This window comes from Gossypium hirsutum, chromosome A11 (genome assembly GCF_007990345.1).
Source record: "Gossypium hirsutum isolate 1008001.06 chromosome A11, Gossypium_hirsutum_v2.1, whole genome shotgun sequence".
In the NCBI taxonomy this organism is placed as follows: Eukaryota; Viridiplantae; Streptophyta; class Magnoliopsida; order Malvales; family Malvaceae; genus Gossypium; species Gossypium hirsutum.
The window spans coordinates 22,425,449-22,445,294 of NC_053434.1; the positions used below are offsets into that span (position 1 = coordinate 22,425,449).

Consider the following 19,846-nt stretch of genomic DNA (forward strand, 5'->3'; position numbering starts at 1 on the left):
GCTTCTGGATCCTTCCGTTTGCGGCATCTAGGGTTCCAGAAACCCTAGGTCTTCCCTCATCTGTTAAACATTTGGGCCTCTTGGGCCTCGGGTGTAATGGGTCTGTTGGGTTTAGACTAAAACCGGGTGTAAGACTTTTGGTAGTTGGGTGGGTATAGGGTAGTGGTAGGTTTACTGGGTTGTAACCGGTTTTGGGCTTATCAGGCCTTGAGGCCTGTTTATTTGTAAATGGACTGTTTCATAAATAAACATTTATTTATTTATTTATTATTCTTGGTTTTAAGGCCCGAGTAAATTTGGGTTGTTACAATGATATTACTAGAGGCACAAAACAAACAGGGTAGCGTTTAAAAATAGCAAAACAACATAAATAGCTCTTCATTTCTTAGTTTTACACATATTTGCCAAAAAGCACGAAGGATTAATTCCTAAAATGTTTGTTTCAACATTTGAGGCTTCCGGAAGATGCTAGCAAGGCAAAACAAACACAACTTACCCCTATAACCAATTTGCAATTTTATCGTCAAGTATAAGATCTTTTAAAATTTTCATTCAAACCCAAATTATACACAAAAATCAAGGGAGTCGTGTTCCACTCCTAATCACAAGACCTTCCGCCCAGAAGTCATGACAGTTTATTCTACATTGAGAGAAGTCAAGTAAGTTAACAATTTAAACTGGGAAAATTTAGCGGATTGTTCAGTTTTGAAGAATACAATGTTCAAGAGGAAATTCCTTGTTCTCCTTCAAGTAGGAACAAGTAAGCTAAAAGAAAGCCTAAAGCTCCTAAATAATTAGTGAACATGCCTTATCCGGTCATCTATTCGATCTCTTGTTCACTTCTTTATTTTCATTTTCTCTAAACAAATTAAGGATCCCTTTGGATGGAAAATAAGTCATGGTGAGATGGAATATTGAGAGAATATTCCTTTTCATTGCATTGTTTGATGTTTGGATAACTAATGGTGAGGTGCGGTTAAAAATTTTCATCTCACTACTGGTTTTATTTTGGACTAGAGCTAAAGCTACTAGTGGGAAAGAAAGCACCTGTGGTGGAAAGCTATTTTCTCACTATAACCTTCTTATTATTATTCAAATCCAATAAAAAATATTGTTTGTATTTTCATGATAATAAATAATATTTTTAAGTGGATTTTTATAAAAACTAATTACATAATTAATTAAAATATTTATCATAAGATACATTTTAATATTTTATTAAATAAATTTATAAATTCATATATTTTTAATAATTTCGTAAAAATAAAATAATTTAAAAACCTTCTATTATATATCATTTTTAATCTGATATCCTTAATAGTCATTTTTTATTCTCACCACACCGTTACAGCTGCGTTTGAATCCAAACATACACTCCATCATTGTTTTTAATCTCACCGCTACAATATCGAATCTCACCTCTACAATAACTAATCTCACCGCCACCGCTGTTTTTAACCTCACCGGAAGTACCTCACCGAAAGTAAACACACCGCTCATCCAAACTAAGTCTAAGATATTTAATAGTTAAAACAATAGGCATTCATAAACATGTTACCTGAACAATTGAAGACTCAAAGCTGGACTGTGGACTCGGCGGAAACGATGGCTGTGTCAATGGCGTTTACCTTCTGCATGCTGTCGCTTACGCTTCTCGAAATCAAAGACGAAATAAGGATTAAGAAAAGTTTGCAGAGAAAAATCTAGTGTTCCAAATTTGGGCGTTTAAGAATCGGGGTTGAGGAGGAAAAAAATGGCAATGGGCATGGAGTTAAAAGTTTTAATTTAATTTTTCTTTTTAACTATAAAAAAGAAAAACGACTTAAGGGAGGACGTTACACCTAAATTGAGAACCATCTAGGAACAAAATAGTACATCGGTATCTATTCACGAGTATAAAAAAATATATTTTAAATCTAAGTTGATCTAATGTTCAGTGTCAATAGTTGGAGAAAATAATTATTTGGGTTTCAGTTTACAAATTCATAATATTTAAAATTGTTTCATAAAAAAAATGGATCTAAAAGAGGAAGAGAACTCTTGATTGGTGCAAGTGACGTGAACGAAAAGTCATACAACAAGTATTTTAACAATTCAGTGACTTAAATAAAAATTTTCAAATAATTCAATAATCATTTTATAACTTTTTAAAATTAAAAAATCAAAATATAAACTTGTTAATAGTTTAGTGACATTAAATATAATTTACCCTTAAAACCTAAAACTAAAACTTCCAAATTTTTAATTTTGTAGGAAGAATCATTATATCGCTTTCCTAGCTGATATTTGATCTAATCAAATCAAATGGTCCCACACACTTGTTGAAGGTGAAATATTCGATGCTTAGAATTATTTATAACCCATATCCTTCAGTATTGATAATAATGTCGATGTTAATCAAGTTAAAACTAAACCGACAATTAAATTATTTAAAATTTTGTTATTATTATTGTTTAAGATTGTAAAAATTAATTTTGATTCTAAATTCTCGTATAATTATAACACGTAATCTTAAAATATATTGTAACACCCAATACTCAACTCGGTCGTCGGGTCCGAGCTACGAGATGCTACAATTGCTAATAGAGTAAGTTTAAGACCATTATGCAACATTCAACCATTCAAACATGTAAATAAACAACATTCACATACATAATATGTTATACAATCATTGTTGGATCCCACACGAGCTTATAAAAGTTTTTTTTGCTAACTCGAGCTTGAATTAGGACCAAATTGTAAGGTTTAGAAAATTTCAGGCCGATGTCACGACCTCACTCTCTCCACATATTGACATCCCCAACTCAGTATGTCACGCCGCAACTTCATACATATTGACATCCTGACATCCCTTATTGTCAACATCACGTTATGACGTTGGGAATTGATAGTCGTGACAAGAATCTTGTTTTTGACAAAAACACCATTTTGGTTCCATTTCAAGATGGGTAATACTACCTAAATGATTCATACAATCTTATACCATCAAAACCAATTCAATTTCATACCATTTTATGCCAAACAAATCACCTAACCAATTCCAACCAAAACCAACTCAAACATGAGTTCAACCATGTACTTACCAAGCCACAAAGAATTCACATTACTCAAAACCAAATATGTTTAAATTGTCACAAAATTAGCTATCTAAAATTTTCATTTGCACATTTAAGCGTCCCTATATACATGCCATAATTTTGGACTCAAAATAGCATAATTCTACCGTCTTTCAATAGTGTGCGCTTCATGCTTATCTAACTCTGCATGTCCCATAAGATGATGATCTACAAGAGAAGGAAAACAATTAGAGTAAACATATAAAATGCTTAATAAGTTCAAATGGAATTATCATGGTTACCTTGCTCTTTTATAAGCATATTAACTACCTTAAGTGGCATAACTTTGGCCATTTCATAGCACATAACAACATTAACTAGTGTGCATGTATCTATACATATTTATCCATAATATTTAAACATTATAACAATTCAAACATACCAATTTATACTACTTTACATGACTTATCACAAAAGCATACTCAATCAACAATTTATAAGCTTATACCATGTCTACACAATTCATTTCAATCATATTTTTTTATCATTAATAAACATGGATGAATCATTTGCAATTAAATTCTTTCAATAACATTTCAATTAGAGGACCAAGTTCATTTCATCCAATTTCAAATTCCCAATTTCATTTATATCATTTCATCCGATGTTCTTTCAATAACATTTCAATTTGAAGACCAACTTCATTTCATCCAATTTCAAATTCCCAATTTTATTTATATCATTTCATCCAATAGAACCTTAATAAATGGACTCGAATACATGGGTAAACTACACCACACCAAGTTGCTCGTCCAAGCAAAAACTACACCACACCAAGGTACTGAAATGCAAAGCCCATAAGCAGTGTATGTGTATTAATATGCTAATACATCCTTCCACCACACCAGAGTCTCCATAGAGACATAAAATACTCGATGATCTGCAACAAATGTTGGATCTTAATATAACTTGTGACAAATTCCATATAACCACATATTTCGTATAAGTACGCATAAGACCCTATTGGCATGTCAATCATATCCTAACATTTTACTAAGTTTACAAAGGCATCAATTATACGTATATAAATTTTGGTCATTGAGTCACTGATAAAGGATGAAAAGGATGAAAGTGAAAGCGGATCGTAAAGTTTGTCAAAGTCGCGGATTTGACTTAGGGCTCCAGACGTTCGGAAAGAAACTTGGATTTTTTTTGACACAACCTGAAACGAAATTAAATCCAAGTTAGATAAAATAATTAAAACAAATAATAAATCAAAGATTCAGGAAGTGAATAAAGAAGATAAATGGAAAGATAGAACGTGGCGTGTAAAAGTCCTAAGAAGCCTTGGAAACACGAAGAATCCACAACCCCCTTCAAGCGGCTCTAATTTCCCCTCCAAGATAAAAACCTTGGCAAGAAAAATTTTGAAGATGATCCCCACAATCTAAAAAGATTGTTAAAACTCTTCTAAAAGAAACTCAAGAGAAATTCTTGAAAAGAAAAACTCAGAGAGAATTTATTAACTCAAAAGAGAAATAGAATAATAATGAATTGTCTTCCTTGTGTAGAATACAAAGGCCTATATATAGGCTAGATAAATAAATCTAAATAAAACTCCTAAGTATATTAGAACTCTAATTTAATCTAAACAAGAAGTAGTTTTCAACTAAACTTTCTTGTTAACATAAAATTCCTAAATAACTTAAAATACTTAGAATAAAATAATAATAAAATAATAAGAGCTAATAAATAAAATATTGTGCTCATATATAATAAAAATTAAGCCAAAAACTTAAACCCAATATGAAACGTCTAAGCTTGTAAGATCAATTGGGGTTCTTGAAATGAAATGCTTAAGCTTGTTAGCATTTTCCACATGGGCTTATCGTCATAGATTGAGAGTTTAGGCCCACGAACATAATTAGTCTCTTCTAATTCATCATTACTCCAGAATTTATTGTCTTGAAACTTCAACTCTTTTTCTCGAATTTTTTTCGTGATAAAGTCTTGAACCACTAAGTTGAGTTTTGACTTTATTTGTTTGGATTTGGATCTCGTAATTGGGCCTTGAGGAAAACTAAACCCATCTCTATTATGGCCTTTGAATTAGGCTGAGTTACTCGTATCATTCCCCCTTCCACAAAAGGATTCGTCCTTGAATCTGCAATATCAAAAGGAGAAAGGTCAGCGACATTAAAAGTGGCACTAACATTATACTCACCGGGAAGGTCAATTTGATATGCATTGTCATTAATGCGCTTGAGTACTTGAAAAGGTCCATCACCACGTGGGTCTAATTTTGTTTTACGTTTAGTTGGAAATCACTCTTTTCTCATGTGAACCCAAACCCAGTCACCGGGCTCAAAGATAATTTGCTTGCGCCCCTTGTTAGCTTTGGTGGCAGTTGTTTCATTTGTTTTGGCGATTCGTTGTCTTGCTTTTGCATGCATGGATTTCACCAATTCAGCTTTCTTCTCACCATCTAAACTAGAAATTTTTTCCCATAATACTTTCTAAAAGTGGCTTAGAAACTTTACGTCTCTGTCCGATACAATGGTGCGAGGTATCCCATGTAGGCGCACCACCTCTCGAAAGAACAAGTCAGCCACATGTGTAGCATCGTCCGTTTTGTGACAAGGAATGAAGTGAGCTATCTTTGAAAACCTATCAACAACAACAAAGATACTATCTCAACCCTTTTTTGTTCGTGGTAAACCAAGAATGAATTCCATGGATAAGTCTACCCATGGCGAAGAAGGAATCGGTAAAGGAGTATAAAGTCCATGAGGCATTACCTTAAATTTTGCTTGTTTACAAGTAATACAATTAGAACATACCTTTTCAACGTCCTTTTTCATGTGCGGCCAATAAAAATGTTCATGTAGAATATCTAGTGTTTTGGCGACACCGAAGTGTCCCATTAGGCCTCCACTATGTGCTTCACGAATTAATAACTCTCTCATAGAACATTGTGGAACACATAACCTGCTTAGGCGAAAAAGAAACCCATCTACAAGATAAAACTTGTTAAAGGCATTAGAAAAAACATTTGCAAAATCAATATCATTTAAGTATAAATCTTTTATATGTTCAAACCCTAAGACTTTAGCATTTAATGTATTTATCAAAGAATATCTACAAGATAAGGCATCAGCAACTACATTTTCTCTACTTGTTTTATACTTAATTGTATATGGAAATGTCTCTATGAATTCCACCCATCGACCGTGTCTCTTGCTTAACTTACCTTATCCCTTTAACCATTTTAGGGATTCATAATCTGTATGGATAACGAACTCATTTGGCAGCAAGTAATGTTGCCAAACTTGTAGAGCTCGAACTAATGCCAACAACTCCTTATCATAAGTTGAGTAGTTTAATTGCGCCCCTGTCAGTTTTTCACTAAAATATGCGATTGGCCTTTTTTTCTTGCATCAACACGGCATCAATTCCAATACCATCTTTCTTTGGCACCAGAATTACTGGCACTGCACAAGAACTTAAACTTTCACAAATGTGACCCTTCGCCAAAAGTTCATCTACTTGCTTTTGTAACTCCTTCGTCTCCTCGGGATTGCTTCTATAAGCTGGTCGATTTGGAATTGTTGACCCAGGTATTAAGTCAATTTGATGCTCAATACCCCTCAAAGGTGGCAATCCTTTAGGTGCTTCTTTAAAAATATCTTCATATTCCTGTAAAAGAGACACAAAAACACTAGGAAAAGAGTTATGAAGGTTAGTCAAAGATAAACAATTTTGCCTAAATCGGATAATGATGCAAGGTTGTTTAGTGAGTAAGCTCGTCGCACATCTTTTCCACTCGCATAAAAATTATGAACCACTCTTTTTTTCTCACAAGAGGATGCACTCACCATTGGGTCATCATTAATTTGGCTTTTTTCACTAGAGACCTATTTTCTCTCAGCCTTTTTTGAATTTTGTGTCTTACTTCCCATAACCTCCTTACAAAACTTCATCATGTCGATTTGATCATTGTGAATATCTTTCGGATTCAAAGGGGTGAAAGTGTACTTCTTCCCACGGAAAATAAAAGAATATCGATTTAATTTACCATGATGAATAACATCACGATCGTACTGCCATGGGCTGCCAAGTAACAAGTGGGCGGCATGCATGGGAACGACATCACACCAAACATCATCAATGTAAGTCCCAAGTTTAAAAGTGATCAAGCACTGTTTTACCACACGGACCTCCGAACCTTCATTAAGCCATTGAAGATGGTATGGTGTAAGGTGTTTGCTACATGGCAAAGCAAGAGAATCCACAAGGTAGCTGCTCATAACGTTAGCACAACTTCCACTATCAATGATAAATGAGCAAAGTGTACCTTTAATCAAACACCTCGAATGGAATATATTACTCCGTTGAAGATCATGATCATCCTTCAATTGGATGTTGAGTGTGCACCTTATAACTAAACAACGGGGATGAGTTAGTGGTTCCACCAACTCTTCTTCACTATAAAATTTACCGTAATCGTTGACATCATCAATTAATTCGGGCATATCTGGGTCTGTTTTATCGGAATCAGAAGTATAATCACCATCTTCTTTGATCAACAAAAGTCTTGTGTTGGCACAATCACGGTTATAGTGCTCACGCCCTTTGCACTTAAAACATTCAATTTCACGAGCTCGTTGTTGTTTTGCTAAAATAGTATAAGTGAGCTGCTGAGAAGATGAAGAAGAAGGTTTTGTAAGAGCCCCGCTTTTCCCCTCAAAAGATTTAGTCTCATCATGTTTTGGTAGCAACTTATTAGTAGCAAAAGGAAATTTTGAATTTTTTAAAGTAGAATTAGAACTCGTACCTCTATAATATTGTGAAGTACTAATTGGACGAGATTGACGTTGTTGAAACTGTCACTCAATCTCAATTGCCTTGCGTACCGTATCTTCAAGATCAATGTAGGTTTAAAGATCAAGAGCATTGGCTATCGAAACGTTCAAACCATCTACAAACCGTACGATGGTAGTCTCCTCATCTTCTTGGACATTTGCTCTATGCATAAGCATCTCCATCTCCTTAAAGTACTCATCAATAGATCGATTACCTTGAACAAGGCGTTGAAGTCTTCGTTTAATATCCCTATAATAATAAGGTGGGATAAAATGTTTTCGCATGATTTGTGTCAACTATTCCCATGAATCAACATCTTGTTCACGATTCCTTTAGCGGTTCAACACAAGTTGAGTCCACTAACTCAATGCATAATCAGAAAATGCCAATATAGCTAATGGAACTTTCTCCTCCTCCGGACACTTATAACAACAGAACATGATCTCCATTCTATCCTCCCAATCACAATATGCATCTAGATCATACTTTCCTTGGAATGGCGGAATGTTGAACTTTGGTTTAGCGACAGAAGGATGGCCTTGATTAGAAATACACAAAGTTTCATCAATGTGACGACATTGTCTACCAGGATTAGAACAAATACGAAGTTTTTCATTATCCCTATCATGATCACTATCACGAGCACGAGATCGTCAATTCGAAAAAGTCTTCAAATGAGCAACAGCTTGAGTGAGCAGTTGAATATGATTGGAAAGCTGATTAATGTTCTCTTGTAGTTCTGTTCGACACGTAGTCAAATTGGCCTCAAATGTATCACGTACCTCGTTCAATTGTTGATGTTGCAATTTTATCATCCCCACAATATTCTCCAATGTAACATCTTGTTCTTTGTCATCAAATGGTATCTCATCATGGTTTTTACGGGCACGAGTGTCACGAGTCATAGTGAAAGCCTAGAAAAACATAACACTTCAAAAGAAAAAATTAAGCAAACCTCACCTATATGCACTCAAAAAAAAATTCTCAATGAGGTAAAAATTAATCTTGTGAGTCTTTTAAAAGTGTCTATATCAATCAATCAAGATATTTTAGAATCAAACTATCAAAGCAAACCTAATAGCACTATGAGTCCAAAATTGGGTTAGACATCAAAGAATTTTGTTGCACAGAGGAAGGAATATGCAGCGTGCTTTAACCTACTAACACAAGAAACAAGAAAGTGTTAGAATGCGTAAGGAACAAATAAAAAGGAAAAACAAATGAAAACTTAAAGCTAAGAGTCAATGAAAATTGCTGAAACCCGAAAACCCAAAAAACTACGAAGCAACTTGACAAACTTCGTTCAAGGTGTTCCCGATTTTCAAAAATCACAAAATTTAAACTGGAGCCTCCTCAAATAATTTAGATTTGATCTGGAAAGTTTTAGCACAAAATTCAACCCACAGAATTTTTTTATTTTTTTATTTTTTTCATATTTTATTTTTTGTACTTTTTGATCACTTTTTTTGTGGGAAATATTTTTTTTATACTTTAAAATAATTCCAAGAAATAGTATGCAAAATTTCAGATCGTTTGAAAATCGTTTACCCACTGAAAAATATTTTTTTCTGAAAACTGTAGGGGTAAAATTTGTTTTGAGGCTGTTTTCTAGAAATCAATTTAAAAAGAACACCTAAAACGCCCAAATCTGATATCAAATGATAAATGGTGAGAAGGATGAAAGCGAAAGCGGATCGTAAAGTTTGTCAAAGTCGCGGATTTGACTTAGGGCTCTAGACGTTCGGAAAGAAACTTGGATTTTTTTTGACACAACCTGAAACAAAATTAAATCCAAGTTAGATAAAATAATTAAAACAAATAATAAATCAAAGATTCAGGAAGTGAATAAAGAAGATAAATGGAAAGATAAATCATGGTGTGTAAAAGTCCTAAGAAGCCTTGGAAACACGAAGAATCTACAACCCCCTTCAAGCGGCTCTAATTTCCCCTCCAAGATAAAAACATTGGCAAGAAAAAGTTTGAAGATGATCCCCACAATCTAAAAAGATTGTGAAAACTCTTCTAAAAGAAACTCAAGAGAAATTCTTGAAAAGAAAAACTCAAAAAGAATTTATTAACTCAAAAGAGAAATAGAATAATAATGAATTGTCTTCCTTGTGTACAATGCAAAGGCCTATATATAGGCTAGATAAATAAATCTAAATAAAACTCCTAAGTATACTAGAACTCTAATTTAATCTAAACAAGAAGTAGTTTTAAACTAAACTTTCTTGTTAACATAACATTCCTAAATAACTTAAAATACTTAATAATTATCAAAAATTCAGAATAAAATAATAATAAAATAATAAGAGCTAATAAATAAAATATTGTGCTCATATATAATAAAAATTAAGCCTAAAACTTAAACCCAATATGAAACGTCTAAGCTTGTAAGATCAATTGGGGTTCTTGAAGTGAAATGCTTAAGCTTGTTAGCATTTTCCACATGAGTTTGTCGTCATAGATTGAGAGTTTAGGCCCACGAACATAATTAGTCTCTTCTAATTCATCATTACTCCAAAATTTATTGTCTTGAAACTTCAACTCTTCTTCTTGAATTTTTTTCGTGATAAAGTCTTGAACCACTAAGTTGAGTTTTGACTTTATCTGTTTGGATTTAGATCTCGTAATTAGGCCTTGAGGAAAACTAAACTCATCTCTATTATGGCCTTTGAATTGGGCTGAGTTACTCGTATCAGTCACTATCATTAACATTGTAGCAACAAGCTAATATGGCATGTTATATCGTCATTTTAGACAAAAATTTACACCAAACTGAACAACTAATCCCTATACTTTTTTTAGAGCAAATTTAATTATTTTTAATTTTATTTTTTTCAAATAAAAAAGTATAGAAATAAATTGCATAAATTAACCTAAAATTTTCGTCTGAAATGATGATATAACATGTCATATCAGTTATCGTTACACCATTAATGGTAATTAATAACTCAATAGCCAAAATGTAACATATTGATAACATTAGTGATCCTATCGTAATTTTTTTCAAATTTAGTGATCAAAAATGTATTTTAAACTATACATAGTGATTAAATTTATAATTTTGACTTTTAGTGAAAAAAACTGAGCTATTATTCTCTAAAATTTATTATAGATAAAATTTCAAAAAAATATATTATAAAAAAATTTCAATGAAATAGTTATATATATAATTTAAAATAATTGATCGCAAAGTTTAAAAATTTTGACCTAAAAAATGTCGACTTTAACGATAAAGAGACTATAAAAAATATTGTGAGTCTTAATTAAGATTATAATCCTCAAAATCTCAAAAGTTTTTTGAAATTTTAATTGAACTCAATTGTTAAAGTAAACTCTTTTACGAAGAACTTAAATTCATGTTTGAAGTCAAGGTTTTAATTATTTGTGGTTTGAGTTGAGTCAACACTAATAAAACTAAATCCGAGCACAAATATTTTGTTTAAAGCCGTAAGTCAATATTGTGAATTTGTTTTATTTAGATAATAAAAGTTATGCATAAAATGTATGGTACTCTTAATTAAAAAAATTAATAAAAATAGATTAGAGTATTAGAGTGATGCTTTTATCCATTTCTTACCTAAAAAGATAACATGATATACTCGTATTATTAAAATAATTGTAGCTTCTATACATCAAATTAACCAATTCACTTCAACTCTTTTCTATTAAAAACCATAGTGTCTAGTTTGCATCTTGAAAAATTTTCCCAAACTCCATTTCTTCTAATACTTATCTGATTTCAACGTATAAAAACTAAGATACAAACTCATCATCTTACTGATTCTTTCATATCATATTTGTTACGGCGTGTAGATTTTACTGTTAGGTGAATCAACAAAAGATTTCTTAATTTCGGTCAATTCTATCTTCCCTTGATATTAGCTTTCCCCCTTCCTTTTGGGATAATCCAAACTCACGTGATTTTCTTTATTAAATTTGAAAATGATGTTGCTTAAATACGATAATAAAGATGTTAAACAGAGATATTAAATTGATTAAAAATTTATACATGTATTGTAAATATAATTATGCTATTAGATTGAAATTCTAAAATATTAATAATAAAAAATATATAAAAATTACTTTAATTTTAAAACAATGTAATATATACTTTACTAATACTAAGATAAGCACAAGTATTTGGTCTAATTAAATATTCCATCAAAATAAGAGATATGTCTGCAATGTAAGTCTACATCTATCAAATGCTTATTTTGTTTAAAAATTATTTAAAAAACTGACGTTAGATTTTAATTATGTATTCAAGTTTAATCCAATGGAAAATTAATTATTGATTTAATTGACAAGAGCCCTTTGCTACTATAGCATGTTTTCCATGTTTTTCTTTTTTTTTTTTTTGTGATTAGTGGTTTGGGTTTTGGGAGAGTTTTGGGTTCTGAGATGGCTGATGTGGAAGGGAACTTTCAAGGGCAGTCGTTGGAAGATGTTGAAGAAAAGGAAGCTGTCAAATTAAAAGCACTTGTTTCTAGGACTGGAGAATCGTTGGAGAATTGCCTTGTCGGAACATTTCTAACATCGAGCGTCATTAATTTTTTGTCAATAAGAGCCACTTTGGCGAATGTTTGGCATCCTATAGGAGGGATCATGATTTCTGATTTATCTGATGGGGAGATTTCTATATAGACTATTTTATTAGGTAGATGCTGATCGTATAAAAGCGAGAGGACCATGGAATTTCAATTCACATCTTCTAATTCTACAAAAGCTACATGATGAAGATAATCCTAAGACTATTCCACTAAACACCGTTGATTTCTGGGTTCTAATTCAAGATGTTCCTCATGGATTTAGTTCGAAATCGGTGGCTAGACAAATGGGGAATTTCATTGGGCAGTTTATCGATTATGATTGTAAAGCCATCAATCTTGGCTATATCAGGGTTAGAGTGGATGTGGAGAAATCGCTAAAACGTAAAAAGAAAATAGTTCTATCGAATGGAACGATGAGATATATGAAATTTTCTTACGAAAAGCTATCCCTGTTTTGTTTCCTTTATGGAAAATTAGGCCACAGAGAGAGCTTTTGTCCACTACGTATTTTGCAGGATGATTAGGAACTTTCTTTTGGCTGAGATATTTCTTTGAAAGCTCCGTTTAGGCGTGCCGCGGCTCCTTCCAGCAGGTGGTTGAGGGAGGAGGGGGGTGGTGCACCAGGTATAGAATGGAGGAATTTTAGGGGGAACGCCTCTGTCATGGGTAATATGTGGGCGACATTGGTGCGACTTAGTAATAGACAATTAAGGCTGAATCTTAGGCAGGTAGATGAGGAAAATTTGAATCCAAATGGTTAGAAGCGGGGGTTAATTCGGAGGAGTAAAATGGATTTGGTTATAGCGCAAGATGGGCCATCAAATGGGCTTTCGGGTGGTGGTTTTGATGATGCTATGGGGGAAGATGATCCAATGTTTAATGGGGAAGGCTTATAGCGGCCTCGCATTCACTTTGGCTAATAGTGAAGGAAATAACAATGGAAATGGTGATGAATACCAAAATGAAATATCGGCAGGTCTCGCTCAGCGAGCTAGCCAAAAGTATTGAGGCTCATTAGCTGGAACGTCTGGGGCTTGGGTAACCCCAGGACGATTCTTCATATTCGGCACAAGCTGGTACCCTCTAACTCTCCTATACTTCTTGATAAGTCATAAATATGATGCTTGTGTGATAATGCATACATGTTATATGTCTTTGGGTGGAAATCTTGTTTGGATGATTTAAAATGAAGCTAAAAACTTAGTTGTAAAATCTGCTAGAAACAAATTATTACATGAACAATAAGTTTGAAAATTCATCATAAATTCTGTAAAAATAATTAAGAAGTGATCTATACGTCGTTGTAACCGTAAGTCAGTCTAGTTTCGTTTAGAACAAATGGAGATTGATTTCGATTTTTATTTTAAAAGATATGAATTTTTGAGTGTTGAAAGGTCATAAAAATCTGGCAGCAGAATTCTTATAAAACAGATTTAGCAATGACTTTGAAAAATCACCAAAAATTTCACAAGATAAAATAGGAAATGAGCCTTATATTTCTATAACCGTATTGAAGTCTAGTTTTGTTTAAAACAAACTATGCTCGATTTAGAGTTATATATTAAGAGTTATTAATTTTTGAATGAGAAAATGTCAGAATGTCAGGGTAGCAGACTGTCACATCTCATTAGTTAATATTTTAGCTGGAATGATAAGTAAGTTGAAACGAGTATGAGACTCGAATATCATAGTTGTATTTTTGTGATTATATGTTTGATGCTTTGTTTGCCCTCAGCTTCGGGCTCTAACCTAACTAGCGACCATGAGTGGCGCTCGGGATAATCCTACGGACACCTGGGATTATTTAACTAGCGGCCATGAGTGGCGCGGGACTATCCGGATACCTAATTATTTGAGCAGTATGTGCAATCTAACAAGTTTGACAAGTTTGATATGCAAGTGATTTGGTTATGTAGATTTAATGACTCGTGATTTAATTATTCGATACTCATGTCATGTTTCTATGTATACATTTTATTTGCATGCTTATATTTATGAATTGCTTGAAGTATGGTAGATTTGTTGTGTACCACTGAGCCTGTAAAGCTCAACCTTTGAATTGTCTTAATGTTCAGATTTGTAGACTTTTGTTCGTGTTCGAGGAACATCATCGATGAGAGACTCCTAGCATCACGTATTCAGAGTACAGTACATTATCTATTAGTGGGCATTGTATTCCTAGGGCCTTACTTGTATTTTTTTTGTAGGTTTGTAACTCATTTATCATTTTTGTTATTTTGACTATTTTGATATACGATGATATTGGAGCTCCACGTATTTTGTATAACTACTTTTATTACTATTTTCAGTATAACTTTGTATGGTATTTTCTCTTATTTAAAATGTATTTCAGTGTTTGAAATTTATTTGAAAATTTTGTTGGGTTACTTCGGTGACTGTGTAACGCCTTAGTATTCGAGTACTCCGTATTCGGGATTAGGGTGTTACAGATGTTCTAAAATTTTAGGAGATCTTACAGGAGAAGATACAAAGGGTCTAGGTGGAATTATCAACGATTGAAGATTTGCTTGTAACATTTCTATCACTTTAGTCATCGATGGTCGATCAGATGGATAAGATTGAATGCACCAAAGGCTCACAATGATCAACTTCCTTGTTATTTCTTCTTCTTCTTCTTCAAGTATTACTCCATTAAGATTCAAGTTCATAGACTGATCAAGATGCTTATAAATCCAAGACGGAAAATATACTTCACTAGTTTGAGACACTCCAACATCAATATTTTTTCTTCCTCCCACCATTTCAAGGACCATCATTCCATAACTATAGACATCAGATTTATAAGAAACTCCACCAAAGTTTTGACAAACCACTTCTGGAGCAATATAACCTATTGTTCCCCTAGCACCAGCCATGGAAATAGTACTTTCCTTTCTTTCACATAATTTAGACAAACCGAAATCAGAGATTTTGGGATAGAAGTTCTCATCTAAAAGGATGTTGTGAGGTTTTATGTCGAAATGTAAGATCCTTGTGTTGCAACCTTGATGCAAGTATTCGAGTCCTCTAGCGATGCCAAGTGCAATGTCATACAAAGTTCTCCACTCCAATCGACAACTTTGATGATGCAATCTTCTATCATAAATAAACGTATCTAAGGATCCATGAGGCATAAATTCATAAACTAAAGCTGTCTTTGATCTCTCAAAACAAAAACCAAGTAGACTCACGATATTAACATGAGAAGTTCTACTAATGCTAGCCACTTCATTCATAAAATCCTCCCCATTTCCTTTTGATTCACTTAAAATTTTGACTGCCACGAAACGATCTTCGGACAATTTCCCTTTGTATACACTGCCAAATCCTCCTTGACCTAATTTATCATTAAACTTATTTGTCATTTTTTTTATTTCTGCATAAGAATACCGCCTTGGTGTAAGAGAACCAAACTTTTTGATGAATGCCTCAATCCTACCATCGTCGTTGTTGTTTCCTTGATTTGGTAACGATTTTCTTTTGAACCACAAGACAACGAAGCATATGGCAATGGTTATAGCTACTGCCAATCCTGCTCATGGAGTATGAATCGGGTCAAATAAACAATTAATTGGAGATATAATATATAGAGTAAGTGAAACAATTAAGATAGGAGAAAAATAATAGAGCAGTGGAAACACTGAAATAATAACATGCATAGTTAGTTAGAAATCTAGAAAAATGTTAATAAAGCAGTCTCATAAAGATTTTTTATTTGTTTTAAGTAGTTCTTATGTTTTTTTTTTTGAATTAATGTTACTTGATAAATAATATTAAATTCATATATGATAATTTTTTAAAAAAGTGTTACAAGTACAACATAAATATATGTTTAAGTGACGATAAGTATCAAATTATTTCAATATGAGCTGTTCCAATAATCAAAAAATAGAATCAAATAATTATAAGTACAAATGGACCAAAAGCTTATACAATCTAAACTAAAACTAACAAATTGAATTAAAACACACACATGACAAACGCATGTAGTGAAACTCAGAGACCCACATATATAATTGCACATGATAGATCTCGAACATTAACTCAAAACCTTATTGATTATTATTAATAGATGTTAATTATAACAAATAAAGGATCACTATTAATTTATAATGAAATAAGTTATTTTTATACAAATAGTATATATTTTCATTATTACTTTGAAATCCAGTTAAACTATAGTAAAAATGAGTTAATATTATCTGAAGCAAAAGATTACTTTGGAATTTTGAAAAAAAAAAAGTAAAATAAACAATAATCCTATAATTTTATTAATTGTTAACCTATCAAATAACTATTGACCATAAAGATGATAATGAAGGGGATAAAGGCAGAGATTGCCTCATTAACCTCCGCCCTATGATGGCATTGATATTAAAAAAAAAACATCCATGAATGTTGGTTATATCAATAACTATTCCAGATTGTTTGATCCATTTCTTCTATTTTGATTTTTCAATTTAATATATTAAAACTTATTCATAAACATAATTTTCGTTTTTAAAATTATCTAATATATATAATTTAATACATATATAACATATTCAAATGTAACTAAAGCATGAGTGTAAATAAAAATATAATAAAGGGTAAAATAATAATTTTAATATTTAGACAATGGGAACAGAATACGTATTTATTACAACTGTCCCACACTGTTGCATGCACTCATCTTTTTTTAACAAATCTCTTTATTCAGGGCGCATCAAAAGTTTCTTATATGTAATTAGTAATAATTTTTCATTTGATTTTGGTAATATCATATTTTGTGTATGTAATAGAGAGAAAGTAAAAATCCAATAACGTACATATCCAGCAAATTGTTTCATACCTATGAATAGCTTCCACTTGAATTTGGATTTGGATTTGGAGTCTGTAAATGAAATATACAATATACTTATTATTGGTTGATGAATAAACAACATTTATGAAATATAGCTTGATGAGTAAGAAGTGAAGATGGTATTTTTGGAGTAGGTCAGGCTGAAAGCTTTGTGGGCCAGCGATGAATGGGTAGGTGAAGTTTGTTATTGAGCCGCGTGGAAAAACAAATGGGAAATGTTTAATTTTTTAGCTTAGGCTTAGCAAACGGGTCAAATTTAATGGCATCAAATTCTCAAGTTTCTGGCTTGGGGTTTCCCCAAAACACTGGGTTCTGGGAACCGAAATCGGACGACTTAAATCCCACTACAAGAGCTATTTGAACAGGTACAACTAAGAACAAAGATTGTACCTGGGGAACAAACGTCATTATCTGAGCAGTAACATACAAATTCACCTGAGACGAGGCTACGCCCGCACTGCCCACCTTCGTTTACACAATTATTACATTGGGTATCGTCTGCAGACCACCACAGCTGAAACCCAATTTTAGCCGCTTCTTCCAAATCATCTGGATCCCGGCCTTCCTCCAGTGACGGAACTTGAGAATTCGGGACTGGAATAATCACACTGTTACTGCAAGATCTCAGGAAATTGCCGATGACAGTTCCCGCGAATTCCCTTGTCACATAATAACCTACGATATTTGTATTGTTTATTGTGCACTCGAATCGATTGGAAATCCCGGGAATTGATGTGAGATTATGTGGAGCTGTGAGAGGCTGACAACCATAATACAGCCTTATATCCTGACTATCCCCGTTTTGTCGAAAAGGACTGGTTTCACTTTCAAAAGTGGAGTTGATGAGATGAGTGGGACAAAGATTCTCACTGTAATCGGTTCTAGAGACATGAAGGGTTTGTGATGCCTTGTTTATTGCAAGAACTCGGTATGTGGCAGAGCTGATTGTGATTTCTAGCTCTTTTTCACTGCAGCTGAGCTTGAATCCAGGGTATCCACAACTTTCCGGCTGATCCAATCCCCAAAATGGGTAACCGATATCCGCAATATTTCCGCAACTGGATCGAACACTGCAGCTCAAATAATTATTCGAAAACACTGGTTTTGGAGAAAGAATCAGGACCAAGCTTATGATGATGTTGATGAAGAACAAAAACTTGGATGGCATTTTCGGAGAGGACGGAGAGCATTAGGGGAAGAAACTGAGAGTAGTTAGATATAAAATGAGCATCTGAAAATGAATTGGTATTGATCTTCATGATCAAATAGTCGCTATTTGGCTAATTCAAAGTTGAAATTTCTCTATAGGAAACTTCTGTTATATGCCACCATTAAGTGCCAGTCAAAGGAAATTTAGGTAGCCTACCCTGGCAATAATATATTATTAAGTTTGAACTTACAGTGTTGAAACCATTTTATTAAAGTAAGTGATAGTGATACTTAAAGTCTGGAAATATATAGGAAACTGCAAGCGGATTTGGAAACTTGACTTTACAGTGTTGCCAAAGTCAATGTATTATAGGGAAGAAGACAAAAAGTTGAAATGGAGAATTAGATGGAAACTGCAGGGAGATGATAGGAGTATGCTATAACTGGACAACCAAAATATGGATCGGGTGTAAGCCAGACATTTATGCAAAATATTTAAATTCAGGTTGGGCATTAGAGGAGTCTCATTCGAGTATCCCACTATCATTGGAACCAAATTCATTCTTTATTAACTAAAAGAGCTTAATTCAACATAATCAAGCAGTTTAATCTTTATTTCCAACTGATCTCACGCATTAAAACTAAGGCAAAATTAACTAAACTATTAGTATTTAAAAAATTACAAAACCATCACTTAATTACTCAAAAAATTTTATTTAAATCATTGAGTTGTTAAGTTTTTTTTTTTTTAAGATCGGCTAGTGAGCTTCAAGCTATGATTTGATAAGTGGTACGATAGACCAATACCTATTGACGAGTAAAAAATATATATCTTAAATCCAAGTCGATCTATCAATTGGTGTCAGTGATTGGAGAATAAAGTTGTTTGGATTTTAACTCAAAGATTCATGATGTTCAAAACTGTTTCATGAAAAAAAAACACCGAATTATTGTAAAAGAGAAGAAAAAAGAAAGCTCTTAATTGGTGCGGACAATTGAATGGAGAAGGTTGTACAACAACGATTTCAACAGTCCAGTGACTTAAATAAAAACTTTTTAATAATTCAGTGGTCATTTTGTAACTTTTTAAAGTTAAATAATCAAAATGTAAACTCATTAATAATTTAGTGAGATTGAATATAATTTACCCTTAAAACTAAAATTAACGGAGCTTAAACCAAACCCAACTTCCGAACTTTTATTTTTGTAGGACGAATCATTATATAGCTTTCCTAAATGGCATTTGATTTAACAAAATCAAATTGCCCCCACACTTGTTCAAAGTGCAATATATAATACCTAAAATTACTTGTAATTACTTCTAACTCTTAAATAAGAAGATAAATGTGCTTTAACACGCTCAAATTCCATCCTCTTTC

At 32.9% G+C, this 19,846-nt stretch overlaps 1 protein-coding gene across 1 annotated transcript; it reads right to left on the reverse strand.

Annotated features, from left to right (window-relative positions):
* Nucleotides 1-14,868: 14,868 nt before the first annotated feature.
* Nucleotides 14,869-18,681, reverse strand: LOC107912744 (LEAF RUST 10 DISEASE-RESISTANCE LOCUS RECEPTOR-LIKE PROTEIN KINASE-like 2.1). The gene is made up of 3 exons (XM_016841049.2): nt 17,709-18,681; nt 17,307-17,348; nt 14,869-16,007 (listed from the first exon to the last, which is right to left on the reverse strand). Exons 1-3 carry the CDS (start codon nt 18,484-18,486, stop codon nt 14,920-14,922), a joined length of 1,908 nt encoding a protein of 635 aa, XP_016696538.2. The 5' UTR covers nt 18,487-18,681; the 3' UTR covers nt 14,869-14,919.
* Nucleotides 18,682-19,846: the final 1,165 nt, after the last annotated feature.

Bases quoted from the DNA above. Each gene is read 5' to 3' on its own strand.
- LOC107912744 (XM_016841049.2), bottom strand. From the start codon at position 18,486: ATGCCATCCAAGTTTTTGTTCTTCATCAACATCATCATAAGCTTGGTC. The intron at 17,349-17,708 runs GTACAATCTTTG...TTTCATTTACAG, and splicing joins TAATGACGTTTGTTCCCCAG to ACTCCAAATCCAAATCCAAA. The intron at 16,008-17,306 runs GTATGAAACAAT...CTCCATGAGCAG, and splicing joins CAAGTGGAAGCTATTCATAG to GATTGGCAGTAGCTATAACC.